Source organism: Bombina bombina, chromosome 1 (assembly GCF_027579735.1).
Source record: "Bombina bombina isolate aBomBom1 chromosome 1, aBomBom1.pri, whole genome shotgun sequence".
NCBI lineage: Eukaryota > Metazoa > Chordata > Amphibia > Anura > Bombinatoridae > Bombina > Bombina bombina.
Window position 1 is genome coordinate 1,325,333,049 of NC_069499.1, and position 16,676 is coordinate 1,325,349,724.

The window sequence follows — 16,676 nt, forward strand, 5'->3', positions numbered from 1 at the left end:
GCATGGTGCATACTTAAATACACTTTTGAAACAGCTATAGCTTTTATTAGAAGCATTTTTGCTAATACATGTATATTACAAAAATGCTTCTATTCCAAACTAAAATGCATCCATATGGATTCCAATTGTCTGGAATCTCCCTTTAAAAGAGGGATGGTTAGTTAAAAAAAATCAAATTTCAAGTTCATTTGGCACACAGTGGGTTAATACTTAAATTATATGGATCAGAAAACACGCTTACACTTTTACCTTTTAATCTCATGTTACCAGCATTTGAGCATTTTAAGGCAGAAGAAAATGAGATTCCTTTGAGTTCATTTAATTGTACAAAGCATAGGCTGGATCAGCTAATTAAACGAAGTTGAATATCTTAGTGTTTTGTTCTAATCTAGTCAATTCCTCTTTGGGGAGAACACCGGAGCTTGAAAATCATAAGTTAATTATGAGAAGCACTGCAATTAATTTAATGCTGTGGCCCTGCTTAACCCTTTCAGCTCCAGACTGAACAAGGTTGGAAAGTCTTCCGTCTTGTAAATATTTAACTCTATTGTGGAGCAATAAAGTTCCTCCAGAGAAAATTATTGCATTTTGGAAAATAGGTTGTGTATCTAAGAAATGCATCTGATCTACACAGTTGAACTGAAAACTATCTTGAAACAGACATTGCTTCTGATACAGATTTAAGGTCATGTTTTAATAATATCTATTTCTCTTACATTGGTGTATCCGGTCCACGGCTTCCTCCTTACTTGTGGGATATTCTCAATCCCTACAGGAAGTGGCAAAGAGAGCACACAGCAGAGCTGTCCATATAGCTCCCCTCAGGCTCCGCCCCCCCAGTCATTCTCTTTGCCGCTCTAACAAGTAGCATCTCCAGTGGAGGGTAAAGAGTTTGTGGTGTTAGATTTGTAGTTTTTATTTCTTCAATCAAAAGTTTGTTATTTTAAAATAGTGCCGGTTTGTACTATTTACTCTGAGGCAGAAAGTGATGAAGATTTCTGCTGAGAGGAATATGATTTTAGCACCAGTAACTAAAATCCATTGCTGTTCCCACGCAGGACTGTTGAATACCGGAGAACTTCAGTTGGGGGGAACAGTTTGCAGGCTTAACTGCTTCAGGTATGATCAGTCATTTTTCTAACAAGACCCAGTAATGCTAGAAGACTGACAGGAACCCCCATGGGGGAAGGTAAGCCATTTTCTCAGACTCAGTATAGAAGGCTGGCTTAGATTAAGGGCTTAAATACTGGTGGACACTATTTTGGGCTCAATCGATTGCTTTATTAGCATGATTTCATATCGAATCTGGTGTTTTTTTAGACTTATAAAACACTTATGGGGTTTTTTATTCGCCTGGCACTTGATTAGACACCTAATCTATCTCAGAGGCCCCATCACTCTGGAATGAAGAGGGAGGGGGCCTCATTTTCGTGCCTCAGTTGCGCAGTTGTTTTTTGCTAGACAGTTCATGCAGCTTCACGTGTAGAGTCCAGAGACCTCAGAGAGGACTTCGGAGAGGCTTATTTCTTCTTCAAATAATCCCTAAGGAAGGTAAAAGCCACAGTAGAGGCTGTGGCATAGTGCTTTAGTGTTTACAACCGGTTGACTGCTCTCTTTAGCTCCGGTTTGGGCAATAAGGGGTTAATTGATTTGAAAATTTGTGTGCAATCATTCCAAAGCATTAGGATAATGTGGTGAAAATTTCATTAAGATCGGATGTTTCTTTGATGTTTTAATAAAAGAGTGTGAGCTTTTTATTATTTAAAGACACAGTAACGTTTTTTCAAAAAGTGTTTTTTCTTGCATTATAGTGCTGTCTAAGTCTGTCAAACATGTCTGAGCCTTCAGATAGCCCTTGTTCTGTGTGTTTAAAAGCCATGGCGGTACCCCCATTGCATTTGTGTTTAAAATGTGCTATAGCGTCCAAGCAGTTAAAGGACCATGCAGTGACACTTAAAAATGTAGCCCAAGATGATTCTTTAGCAGAAGGTAGTGAGGATAGTACAGATCCCTGGGCGCTAGAAATTGTTGCTCAGGGGTACCATCTGGAATTCAAGGACCTTCCTCCAAGGGGAAGGTTCCACATTTCTCGCTTGTCTTTAGATCAGACAAAGAGACAGGCATTCTTACGCTGCGTAGAAGACCTTCTAAAAATGGGAGTGATACACCCAGTTCCAACGGCAGAACAAGGACTGGGTTTTTACTCAAACCTGTTTGTAGTTCCCAAAAAGGAAGGAACTTTCAGGCCAATCCTGGACTTAAAAATCCTAAACAAATTCCTCAGAGTTCCATCATTCAAAATGGAAACCATTCGGACAATCTTACCAATGATCCAGGAGGGTCAATATATGACCGTGGATTTGAAGGATGCGTACCTGCATATTCCTATCCACAAAGATCACCATCAGTTCCTGAGGTTCGCCTTTCTGGACAAACATTACCAGTTTGTGGCTCTTCCATTCGGATTGGCCACTGCTCCCAGAATTTTCACAAAGGTGCTAGGGTCCCTTCTAGCGGTACTAAGACCAAGGGGCATTGCAGTAGCACCTTACCTAGACAACATCCTAATACAAGCGTCGTCCTTTCACAGAGCAAAGGCTCATATGGACATTGTTCTGGCCTTTCTAAGGTCTCACGGGTGGAAGGTGAACGTAGAAAAAAGTTCTCTGTCCCCGTTCACAAGGGTTCCCTTCCTGGGAACAATAATAGACTCGGTAGAAATGAAAATCTTTCTGACGGAGGTCAGGAAGTCAAAACTTTCGAACACTTTTCGAGTTCTTCATGCCATTCCTCAGCCTTCTGTGGCTCAGTGCATGGAGGTAATAGGGCTAATGGTTGCGGCAATGGACGTGGTCCCTTTTGCTCAAATTCATCTAAGACTACTGCAACTGTGCATGCTCAAACAGTGGAATGGGGATTATGCAGATTTGTCTCCCCAGATACAAATGGACCAGAAAACCAGAGACTCACTCCTCTGGTGGTTGTCTCAGGATCACCTGTCTCAGGGAATGAGTTTCCGCAGACCAGAGTGGATCATTGTCACGACCGACGCCAGCCTCTTAGGCTGGGGTGCGGCCTGGGACTCCCTGAAAGCTCAGGGTCTATGGTCTCGGGAAGTATCTCTTCTCCCAATAAACATTTTGGAATTGAGAGCGATATTCAATGCGCTCCAGGCCTGGCCTCAGCTAGCGGAGGCCAAATTCATCAGATTTCAGTCGGACAACATCACGACTGTAGCGTACATCAATCATCAGGGAGGAACAAAGAGTTCCCTGGCGATGAGGGAGGTATCCAAGATCATCAAATGGGCAGAGGATCACTCCTGCCATCTATCCACAATTCACATCCCAGGAGTGGAGGCCAAATTCATCAGATTTCAGTCGGACAACATCACGACTGTAGCGTACATCAATCATCAGGGAGGAACAAAGAGTTCCCTGGCGATGAGGGAGGTATCCAAGATCATCAAATGGGCAGAGGATCACTCCTGCCATCTATCCGCAATTCACATCCCAGGAGTGGACAACTGGGAGGCGGATTATCTGAGTCATCAGACTTTCCATCCGGGGGAGTGGGAACTCCACCCGGAGGTTTTTGCCCAGTTAACCCAACTATGGGGCTTTCCAGATCTGGATCTGATGGCGTCACGCCAGAACTCCAAGGTTCCACATTACGGGTCCAGATCCAGGGATCCCAAGGCGACATTGGTAGATGCCTTAGTGGCCCCTTGATCGTTCAATCTAGCTTATGTCTTTCCACCGTTTCCTCTTCTCCCTCGGCTAGTAGCCAGAATCAAGCAGGAGAAGGCTTCGGTAATTCTGATAGCGCCTGCGTGGCCACGCAGGACTTGGTATGCAGACCTGGTGGATATGTCATCGGCTCCACCATGGAAGCTACCTTTGAGACAGGACCTTCTAATCCAAGGTCCATTCAAGCATCCAAACCTAGTTTCTCTGCAACTGACTGCTTGGAGATTGAACGCTTAATTCTAGCTAAGCGTGGGTTCTCTGAATCAGTTATAGATACTCTGATCCAGGCTAGAAAGCCTGTTACCAGGAAAATTTACCATAAGATATGGTGGAAATATCTTTGTTGGTGCGAATCCAAGGGTTACTCATGGAGTAAGATTAGGATTCCAAGGTTACTATCCTTTCTCCAAGAAGGATTGGAGAAAGGGTTGGCAGCTAGTTCTCTAAAGGGACAGATATCTGCTCTGTCTGTTCTGTTGCATAAGCGTCTGGCAGCCGTGCCAGATGTTCAGGCGTTTGTACAGGCCTTAGTCAGAATCAAGCCTGTCTACAGAGCTGTGGCTCCTCCATGGAGTCTAAATTTAGTTCTTTCAGTTCTTCAAGGGGTTCCGTTTGAACCTCTACATTCCATAGATATTAAGTTACTATCTTGGAAAGTTTTGTTTTTGGTAGCTATTTCTTCTGCTAGAAGAGTTTCTGAATTGTCTGCTTTGCAGTGTAATTCACCCTATCTGGTTTTCCATACAGATAAGGTTGTTTTGCGTACCAAACCTGGTTTTCTTCCAAAAGTGGTTTCCAATAAGAATATTAACCAGGAAATAGTTGTTCCTTCTCTGTGTCCTAATCCAGTTTCTAACAAGGAACGTCTGTTACACAATCTTGATGCGGTTCGTGCTTTAAAGTTTTATCTAAAAGCAACTAAAGACTTCAGACAAACATCGTCCTTGGTTGTTGTCTATTCTGGCAAGAGGAGAGGTCAAAAAGCGACTGCTACCTCTCTGTCTTTCTGGCTGAAAAGCATCATCTGGTTGGCTTATGAGACTGCTGGAAAGCAGCCTCCTGAACGAATTACAGCTCATTCCACCAGAGCTGTGGCTTCCACATGGGCTTTCAAGAATGAGGCTTCTGTTGAACAGATCTGTAAGGCAGCGACTTGGTCTTCACTGCATACATTTGCTAAATTTTACAAATTCGATACTTTTGCTTCTTCGGAGGCTATTTTTGGGAGAAAGGTTTTGCAAGCAGTGGTGCCTTCCGTTTAGGTTACCTGACTGTTTCCCTCCCTTCATCCGTGTCCTTAAGCTTTGGTATTGGTTCCCACAAGTAAGGATGAAGCCGTGGACCGGATACACCAATGTAAGAGAAAACAGAATTTATGCTTACCTGATAAATTTCTTTCTCTTACGGTGTATCCGGTCCACGGCCCACCCTGGCAATTTAGTCAGGTTTAAATTTATTTTTGTAAACTACAGTCACCACTGCACCCTATGGTTCTCCTTTTTCTCCTAACCGTCGGTCGAATGACTGGGGGGGCGGAGCCTGAGGGGAGCTATATGGACAGCTCTGCTGTGTGCTCTCTTTGCCACTTCCTGTAGGGATTGAGCATATCCCACAAGTAAGGATGAAGCCGTGGACCGGATACACTGTAAGAGAAAGAAATTTATCAGGTAAGCGTAAATTCTGTTTTGTTTTCAATCCCCTGAACAGCTCAGGGATGTATTTTATTGTCTGAACAGGCATTTTCTTTTTTTTCTTTTTTTTTTCATTTGCTGTAAACCGTGCATACATTTTCCTGTGCTGTAGAATGTCATTGTCTTATACTTCATATCACTTTTTTTTTTTTTTTTTTTTTTTTTTAAAAGACCACGGTTACAATTGCTTACCTCATGTTCCTGTGATAAGCTTGGAGTAGGTATAAGCATCCTAGCTGTCTTTGGGATCCCCCTATATGTACCTTCCTGCATTAACTCTACTTTTATGTGATAGACTGGACTGTAACTCCACTCCAACCTGGAGTGCTTGCTTACTGCTTGTAGAATAGAATAATAAATGTGACTCATCTCAGTCAGCTTTTTCTGCTATTGCAATGGTTTGCCCCTCTTGTTACCTCCATTATCACTGACTGTATGCAGACTGTTAGGTCCTGCCTCAATAGGGTGTTGTCAGTCTGGGTTCCTTCCTAGCAATAGGTGTTTTATTGCAGAATACAGCAATTAGTTTGTTATCATGCCCTAGTAGGACTTTACTTCACCTGGTTGTGCTGTGTGGCCCGCCTGTAGTCCACTGTCAGTCCTGCCTTCAGGTTGTATGTTATATGGGTGAAATGTTTCTGTGTTTTACAAGCACATTTTTTTGTCCATTTAACCCCTTAATGATATGCTGCACAAATAAGTGCATTAGCCTATAGCTTAGCAGTGTGTGGCTTTTGGTTGTTTTTATTGAATTTAAAGGAACAATAAACACCTTGTAATTACAATATTTTTCTTCAGTCATGCAATAAATTCATATTTTAGGTGGGAAAATGTTTTAAATGGTTAAGTGTTTTTCGGTAACCAAACTCCACCAATCAGTCCTCTTATGTGAAGGAACAGCTAGACTCTGACATTATGTTAGCAAACCATGTAGAAGCCAATTAGTTACAGATATGTGGCGCGGTTAGGCTTGTAAAGCCTGCTATGTGCACTGTGTGCTCTTACTACTGTAAGTATAACTGCTTTTAGACTTAAATTACAGAAAAAGGGAGACAAAGTAAGGTGTGTTTCCGTTATTGTACTATGCATAATTAAACATTTTGTATTGCAATTTCTCTAGGATTTTATGTCCCAATAAGTCAGAAGAGCCAGTTAAAGAATAACAGAAATAAAGCACTCTAATGGTATAATACAGTATATTTCTATTCACAATAATATACAAACTGTAAACCAAAACTTTTACACACACAAGGTATGCAAACTTCAAGCAATGCTGTCTTGGTAGATGCCAACCCCCTGGTAGCTGTGCAATTTTCAAACTGGACTACAACAGGTGTTTAAAATAAATACTCAAAATAACAGAGATTAGTTATTGAATTAAATTACATTTAGAACACATTCCTTGGTTCATTAAAATACTACCAGTTTCTACTGCCTGAAGAAACCCCAGTATTTTATTGAGCCAACAAACATGTTGCATATTGATTTTGTAGATTCACTTATTTTTTACTTTATCCAAATATTTACCATTATACCTTTAAAGGATGGAACTTCCTTAAAATATCCCATTAATAGTCAAATTAAAGTAGAATTTTTTTATTTTGTTACCATGCTAACCATTTCTTCTGCTTGTCTGGCCAACTGATTTGTCTTGAGTTTATCAAATTTATCAAGGATTTAAAAGGATATGAAATAGTGCTCCTTTAGTAATAAAACATGTTAAATTAAAGTAGACATAAAAAGGAATGGATTGTATTAACAAAACAGCAAACAACTTACTTGTTTTCTTGCTAAATGAGCATTTAGAAATTCTCTGTGTAGCCACTGCCTGCAGCTAGATAAGAGAGCTACCATTGCATAACTTAAGTTCTACTGACACATGATTTCTTTCATATAAGTGGTGAAAGTCCACCATCCATTACTCCTGGGAATTACGCTCCCCTACCACTAGGAGAAGATTCCCAAATTCCAAGAGCCCTAGAAAACCCCTCCAACCTCTATAACAACTAATCTTGTCTTTGCCTCTGCTGGAGGTAGGTGAAGAATGAAGGGGGTCTATATGTTAAACTGAGAGGGGTTAACAGACTGAGTTGAGGCCCATTTTCCCTCAGAGTACTGCTGTTTGACAGAGGGATGTATTGGATAGTGGCACAATTACACGTTATGGGAGTTAGTCACAAACCTGCCACAAGTTTTGCTGGGACCTGTCTTTTGCCTCCTCCTTTTGGCCTCTGCTGATATGTTTAAGCACTGGTTTGGTTTTCTTTTATACAGGTGGTAAAAGTCAATGAGTCATTACTCCTGGGAATTACTCTTCTTTACCACTAGTAGGAGGCTAAGCTTCTCAAACCCCAGGAACTCCCACCTCATTGGCAATTCAGTCTTGTCTTTGCCTCCACTGGTGGAAGTAGAAGAATGAAGATGTGCATTTTATTCTTCAGTTAGAGGGGTTCTTAGACTGAGTTGAGGCCCATTTCCTCTCAGTCGCTGGGACTTGTTCTTTGCCTCCTTCTGATGGTTTGTTGATTTACTCTTATTCTAGATCATCTGCTGTTATGTTTCAGCACTGGTTTTGGTTTCCTATTGGTATACTCCAGTAGCAGAGTGTCTATTGGTAAGTACTTTATTTTTATTTTTATTTTTTTCAACTTTTATTGAAGAATTTATAAAATATACAACTTCGAGCATAAAGGAAAAACAATTTTTGATTTTAACAGTTTTACTCGAGTCTGTAAATGATTATGGGTTAGATCACAGGTTCCAAGCATATGTCAAAAGAAAATACCAAATTATTACCATGCCAATCAGAAAAACCCATCTTGACATCAAAGTACTTAATTATATATTTGGCACTCTCCAAGCCTGTTAGGTTATTGTTTTATATGTATTATATATGTACAGTATATGACCTTGGGAAAGTTATATATTTTTTTAAGGTTATTCCCCTTTATTATTAAATATTTAGCGTCATTTGTTTGGCTGTGTACATTTTTGAATGCTAAATAGCTTTTAACGAGTTTATATTTTTAAATGCATACTGTTTTTGTTTTGCACGTGTACTTTGGCGCACACACATTGACACACATCGGCTTTTGGGCCGGCATGATGGCATAAGTTTTGGGGCACTTTTTACTTTTAGATTACTTTTGTTTAACACCTACCTCCTATTTATATTTTTAGTTAGATTGTGGATCTTTGGGGTTTCCCAGCGATAGATCTAATAGCCTCTCAGTTAAACAACAAGCTTGCCATGTAGTTTGCAAGATCCATGGATCCTCAGGCGGAGTTTGTGGGTGCTTTAGTAGCTCCTTGGTCTTTTTAACTAGCATATGTTTTTCCTCCTCTGGTTCTCCTGCCAAGGGTAATTGCCAGAATCATTTTAAGGGGGGGGGTGCATTTGTGATATTGATTGCTCATGCTTGGTCTCACAGAACTTAGTTGGCAAATCTGGTTCAGATGTCCAGTTATACTCCATGGCCACTTCCTCTGTGATAAAAACTTCTGTTTCAAGCTCTGTTTTTTTAATTAGGATCTTTAATCTCTTAGCTTGATGGCATGGAAATTGAACACCTGGTTCTTAGGCAGAGGGCTGTCTCAGAATCTATGATAGAGACTTTGATTCTGCCCCGTAAACCTATGATTAGGATAATCTATCATAAGTTTTAGAAGGCCTATATTTCATTTTGTTAAAGATTTGTCTGCAAATCCTCTGAGGTCAGATTTAGTCTCTTTCAAATTTGTTTCATAAGAAGATTGCTTATCTTCCTGATATTCACTATTGGTTCAGCCTGTGGTCAGTATTGAACGAGTTATTAAACCATTTTCTCCTCCCTGGAATCTTGACATAGTTTTTAAGGTATTGCAGGCTCCTCCTTTTGATCTAATGCATAAGGGGGATATCAAACTTTTATTTTAAAAGGTTCTGTTTCTTTTGGCCATCTATTCTGCTAGAAGAGTTTCTGAGTGATCTGCCCTTTCTTGTTATACTCCTTATCTTATTTTTCATCAGGATAAAGCCATTTTGAGAACTAAATTTCTCATTTTTTAACCTAAGGTTGTGTCTTTGCACAATATGAGTAGGAAAATGGTAGTTCCTTTTTTTGGCCTAATCCTTAGATTTCTATGGAGAGGTTTCTCCATAATTTGGATATTGTCAGATTTAAAATTCTATTTGCTGTCTACTTAGGTTTTCAGGCAAACTTCTAGTTTGTTTGTTCTCTTTTCTGGCTCCAGGAAAAGTCAGAAATCTATTGGCATCTTGGCTTACGCTTAAAATTCAGAAGGCTTACTTGGAGGTAGGGTACTCTCCTTCTAAACAAATCTCTACTCATTTTACTAGGGCGGTTATACCTTTTTTACCTGCTGCTTTTTTATTTGGCACTATTTTCCTTTTTGTATTTCATTTTGCTTGGCTATATGTCAGACTAGTTTTCATAGAGGTGGGAGGTTGTTTTTTTTAGGGCTCTTGGAGTTTGGGAATCTTTGCCTCCTCCTAGTGGTAGGGAAGATTAATTCCCAGAAGTAATGGATCATGGACTCTCACCACCATGAAAGAAATTAATTTATCAGGTAAGCATACATTGTTTTGACACAAAGGTCATCTACCTTGCATTGTCAATAAACTGACTGCAGCTATTATGGGTGCCTCCTAGCAACACTTCAAAGGAAAAGCTGTTTCTTTGCCTTCCTGTATAGACCACAGCCAAATTAATGGTTTCTTCACAAATGAAGTTAAAAAATAAATAACGGATAAAATCCTTTTAAAATGATGAATAATACATATTGCAATGATTTCTATCATCTAGAACACACTTCGTAGGGGGGGTAACAATATTTAAACAGTATCCCTTTAAGCAATCCGCCTTTTCCTACTAAACCTAAACAAAGTTTAGATGCCTCAGTTGTTTATTTTTTTTTTGTTTGAGGCTTTTGTGGAAATATAACACTTGATTAAAAAAAAACTACAGCCTGTTCTATTCAGGGTCTTAGTGCCCTGTCTTGTTATCAAATACCTTTTGGCTAATTTTAAGTTTGTGGGGGTTTTTTCAGTCTAGCCATAGCTGTTAAGTTTTTTACTAAGACATTTAAAGTTTTTCTAGCAAAAATGTAGATGACAAGAGGATCTAATTGATTCTTACCTTGAGAGTATAATGGTTAAAGACATTTTATATAAGGAGCTGATGACAAGTCACACATCCTTGGCAAATCGGGTACTTTAAATGTATGATTGTCGGATCAATTAGACCAAGAACTTGTTTACTTGCTCCATCATGCAGGTTGATGAAAAATGGTCAGGTTTTTTTTCTCCAAATCTATGCAATCAAGAAAACCATAATTTTTTCTTCTACAAGGAATTGATGATAATTGTTTTTAAAGGCCCTCAATGTTTTCACTTTGTGTATTTGCCCAATGCATAATATGCCTGAGAAGTTGTTGGCAATATTGTTTAAGGTTCTCTAAATATCACAATTTGATGTCTATATTCTACTTGTAATTGTAGCTAATATGCTTTTTTCTCTACAATTCTTGAGGGGTAGCAAGCTTTCAAGGCTTCTTTGGTTTATTGGATTTGTTCCCCCATCCTTTTGAGGTCAGGAAGACATTAGATTGAGGGCTCATCATAGGTCTGGTATAATGAAGCATCTGATGAATAATTTTCTAAAATATCTGGTCTTATTTGCTTACATTTACATTTTAACAGTGTGTTTAGATATTCACAGGTAGCATTTAGTATTAAGATCTTGCACAACAGTTTTTCCTCATTGTTGTTTAGGACATGTTTGTCCCCACCTGTGCCTTCATGTAAGTTGCTTTTGTTCTAGTGTATCAAAAAATACTAAGAAAACCCAGACACTGAATGGTATGAGCTTGAATATTTTGTTTAGTATGGTCGTCAAGAAGACAATAATACAGAGGAAGGGAAAACATCCTGAAAGCTTCTGGGATTTTTTTTACCCATCTACAATATATATTATTCACCATCCAAGGTCATGTTATCTCTTTAAATTTAAAAATACATATATTTGCCATAAGTACATATTTTCTTTGTTTGTTTTATGTTTTGCAAAATTGTGTATATACCTGACCAGTTAGATTATGTATAGCTACATCACTAATGTGTATATACCTGACCAGTTAGATTATGTATAGTCACATCACTAATATGTATATACCTGACCAGTTAGATTATGTATAGCTGCATCACTATTGTGTATATACCTGACCAGTTAGATTACGTATAGTCACATCACTAATGTGTATATACCTGACCAGTTAGATTATGTATAGCTACATCACTAATGTGTATATACCTGACCAGTTAGATTATGTATAGCTACATCACTAATGTGTATATACCTGACCAGTTAGATTATGTATAGCTACATCAATAATGTGTATATACCTGACCAGTTAGATTATGTATAGCTACATCACTAATGTGTATATACCTGACCAGTTAGATTATGTATAGCTACATCACTAATGTGTATATACCTGACCAGTTAGATTACATATAGTCACATCACTAATGTGTATATACCTGACCAGTTAGATTATGTATAGCTACATCACTATTGTGTATATACCTGACCAATTAGATTATGTATAGCTACATCACTATTGTGTATATACCTGACCAGTTAGATTATGTATAGCTACATCAATATTGTATATATACCTGACCAGTTAGATTACGTATAGCTACATCACTGCTGTGTATATACTTGACCATTTAGATTATGTATAGCTACATCACTAATGTGTATATACCTGACTGTTTAGATTATGTATAGTCACATCACTAATGTGTATATACCTGACCAGTTAGATTATGTATAGCCATATCACGTGTATATACTTGACCAGTTAGATTATGTATAGCCACATCACTAATGTGTATATACCTGACCAGTTAGATTATGTATAGCTACATCACTAATGTGTATATACCTGACCGTTTAGATTATGTATAGTCACATCACTAATGTGTATATACCTGACCAGATAGATTATGTATAGCTACATCACTAATGTGTATATACCTGACCGTTTAGATTATGTATAGCCACATCACTAATGTGTATATACCTGACCAGTTAGATTATGTATAGTCACATCACTAATGTGTATATACCTGACCAGTTAGATTATGTATAGCTACATCATTTTCTGTCATTTGTAGAGAGGACATAAAAACCAGGTAAGATTTTCAGTTTTCTCTTGTAAGACAAAAAAGGACATTTTAAATACCTTCTAGTGGAACAATCTGCAGTAGTTTTATATAAGCTGAAAAGAGTCATAAGTCTTTCATCTTTACCTCAGGTACTGTGTCTGATTTTATGGAGAGAATCTACAGGAAAGCCGGATCCAAAAAACTATGGTAAGATTCCAGCTGTTTTCTGTATATATTTTTGTATGTGGAAATCAGCGCTTAAATTCACGTTTTATTGCTATGTTTTGTTAAAGGGACTTTGTAATTAAAAAAATCTCTGCAGTGCTTTGTTTTTTTGAACAATTCATGTTTCTGTCTTGAGTAAACCAAACTTTTTTGAAGTAGTTCCCATCAGCCATTGCGCATTAGATGCCTATGTATTACTTGTATACAAACATGATCTTCTTGTTACTTTCACTTTAAATATAAATATTTAAACAACAGTTCTTCTTGCAGAAATTATTTTAACATGTTTATTTGCTTTTTTTATATGCATGGTAGGGAAAAATACTATGGCCCTTTACAGTTTAGCATATTTTACATAGCAAGCTTTACAAATATGTTTTGAGAGCATAAAAACATTTTTAACTTATTAGGAGTAAACCTCTTTTGTTAAGAGAAACATTAAAACAAGGATGGCGATAAAATAGATGTATTGGTCTTCATCAATGTCTTCACTATGGGCTGCATCTGCTTGAGTCTTTTAGGTTTTGTTTTGGAAAGGGTTCAAATCAGTGTCGCTGATACTGCTATGGCTTTTTTCCACTTTGACTGCAGAGGGTCCTTTCTGCAGAGGGTCCTGATGTTTGCGCTTCATCAGGTTTTTCCCTCATATTGAAGTTGAAAGTAAATGTGATCGCTTGAGTGCAAATGAAGATAACATGCGTCGGGATATCGCATTCTCAGAGCTCTGGTTAACTGTTTTGTGAAACAAAAAAGTTTCACAAAACACATCAAAAATAAATTACAAAGTACAGTTACACTTATAATAACACCATCTAATAAAAATGATTAAAAACAACATTGCACTCTCAGGTGTTAAAAAAAAGGCAAGCAAAAAGATTAAACATTGAGATACATACATACATTTATGTCTAAATATGTATGTGTGTAACATATATATGTTTATTTCTCATCCTTACTTGTGGGATATTCTCTTCCCCAACAGGAAATGGCAAAGAGCCCAGCAAAGCTGGTCACATGATCCCTCCTAGGCTCCGCCTTCCCCAGTCATTCTCTTTGCCGTTGTACAGGCAACATCTCCACGGAGATGGCTTAGAGTTTTTTGGTGTTTAAATGTAGTTTTTATTCTTCAATCAAGAGTTTGTTATTTTAAAATAGTGCTGGTATGTACTATTTACTCTGAAACAGGAAAGAGATGAAGATTTCTGTTTGTAAGAGGAAAATGATTTTAGCAACCGTTACTAAAATCGATGGCTGTTTCCACACAGGACTGTTGAGAGGAATTAACTTCAGTTGGGGGAAACAGTGAGCAGACTTTTGCTGCTTGAGGTATGACACATTTCTAACAAGACTCGGTAATGCTGGAAGCTGTCATTTTCCCTATGGGAACCGGTAAGCCATTTTCTTAGTTTAAGTAAAAGAATAAAGGGCTTCATTAGGGCTTAAAAAACTGGTAGACATTTTTCTGGGCTAAAACGATTACTTTACTAAGTATATTTGGCAGATTATTACTTTTAATAGTTGTTAAATCTTGGGGATTGTTTTAATAAAAACGGCAGGCACTGTATTGGACACCTTTTTCACTGGGGGCCTTTTCTAGTCATAGACAGAGCCTCATTTTCGCGCCTCTAATGCGCAGTTGTTTTTGGAAAGCTTGGCATGCAGATGCATGTGTGAGGAGCTAAGAACCACTGAAAAAGCTTATAGAAGGCATCATTTGGTATCGTATTCCCCTCTGGGCTTGGTTGGGTCTCAGCAAAGCAGATACCTGGGACTGTATAGGGGTTAAATGTAAAAAGCTTTCAAATTTGGTGTGCAATACTTTTAAGGCTTTAAGTTACTGTGGTGAAATTTTGGTGAAATTTGAACAATTTCTTCATACTTTTTCACATATTCAGTAATAAAGTGTGTTCAGTTTGAAATTTAAAGGGACAGTAACGGTTTTATTGTAAAACGTTTTTTGTGCTTTGTTGACAAGTTTAAGCCTGTTTAACATGTCTGAACCATCAGATAACGATGTTCTATATGTATGAAAGCCAATGTGTCTCTCCATTTAAATATATGTGATATATTTGTGTCATAATGTCCAAACAAAGTAGGGATAATAATGCCATAGTTATGATATTGCCCAAGATGATTCCTCTAATGAGGGGAGTAAGCATGGTACTGCATCATCCCCTTCTGTGTCTACACCAGTTTTGCCCACACAAGAGGCCCCTAGTACATCTAGTGCGCCAATACTTATTACCATACAACAATTAATGGCTGTAATGGATAATTCTATTGCATGCATTTTTTCCAAAATGCCTACTTATCAGAGAAAGCGTGATTGCTCTGTTTTAAACACTGAAGAGCAAGAGGACGCTGATGATATCTGTTCTGACATACCCTCACACCTATCTGAAGGGGCCAGGAGGGAGGTTTTGTCTGAGGGAGAAATTTCAGATTCAGGGAAAATTTCTCAACAAGCAGAACCTGATATTGTAACTTTTAAATTTAAATTTCAACATCTCCACGCACTACTTAAGGAGGTATTATCTACTCTGGATGATTGTGACAATTTGGTCATTCCAGAGAAATCAGGTAAGATGGACAAGTTCCTAGAGGTTCCGGTGCCCCCCGATGTTTTTCCTATACCCAAGCGGGTGGCGGACATAGTAAATAAGGAGTGGGAAAGGCCCGGCATACCTTTTGTCCTCCCCCTATATTTAAGAAATTAGTTCCTATAGTCGACCCCAGAAAGGACTTATAGCATACAGTCCCCAAGGTCGAGGGGGCGGTTTCTACTCTAAACAAACGCACTTCTATTCCTATAGAAGATAGTTGTGCTTTCAAGATCCTATGGATTAAAGGTTAGAGGGTTTGCTTAAAAAGATGTTTGTTCAGCAAGGTTACCTTCTACAACCAATTTCATGCATTGTTCCTGTCACTACAGCTGCGTGTTTCTAGTTTGAAGAACTAGAAAAGTCGCTCAATAAAGAATCTTCGTACGAGGAGGTTTTGGACAGAGTTCAAGCTCTTAAATTGGCTAACTCTTTTTTATTTTAGATGCCGCTTTGCAATTAGCTAGATTAGCGGCGAATAATTCAGGGTTTGCTATCGTGGCGCGCAGAGCGCTTTTGCTTAACATCCCTTTCAAGGGTAAAACACTGTTTGGCCCTGACTTGAAAGAGATTATTTCAGACATCACTGGGGGAAAGGGCCACGCCCTTCCTCTGGATAGGTCTTTTAAGGCTGAAAAGAAGCCAAATTTTCGTCCCTTTCGCAGAAACGGACCAGCCTCAAATTCTACACCCTCTAAGCAAGAGGGTAATACTTCTCAAACCAAGCCAGCCTGGAGGCCGATGCAAGGCTGGAACAAGGGTAAGCAGGCCAAGTCACCTGCCACTGCTACCAAAACAGCATGAAGTGTTGGCCCCCGATCTGGGAAGGATCTGGTGGGGGGCAGACTTTCTCTCTTTGCTCAGGCTGGGGCAAGAGATGTTCAGGATCCTTGGGCGCTAGAAATAGTTTCTCAAGGTTATCTCCTGGAATTCAGGGAACTACCCCCAAGGGGAAGGTTCCACGGGTCTCAATTATCTTCGAACAGGCATTCTTACACTGTGTAGAAGACCTGTTAAGCATGGGAGTGATTCATCCTGTTCCATTAGGAGAACAAGGGATGGGTTTTTACTCCAACCTGTTCATAATTCCCAAAAAAGAGGGAACATTCAGACCTATTTTAGATCACAAGTTTCTAAGGGTTTCATCATTCAAAATGGAAACCATTCGAACGATCCTTCCTACCATCCAGGAAGGTCAATTCATGACCACGGTGGACTTAAAGGATGCGTACCTACG

The 16,676-nt window shown here is 38.8% G+C and overlaps 1 protein-coding gene across 3 annotated transcripts in view; it reads left to right on the forward strand.

Annotated features, from left to right (window-relative positions):
- PHKB (phosphorylase kinase regulatory subunit beta) overlaps positions 1 to 16,676 on the forward strand; it is a 1,109,273-nt gene that overhangs the window by 994,500 nt on the left and 98,097 nt on the right. For all 3 annotated transcript variants that reach the window (XM_053701982.1, XM_053701974.1, XM_053701966.1), the window contains one exon: positions 12,764 to 12,821. In XM_053701982.1, coding sequence (XP_053557957.1) covers positions 12,764 to 12,821 — 58 coding nt within the window. The remainder of the gene's footprint in view (positions 1 to 12,763; positions 12,822 to 16,676) is intronic.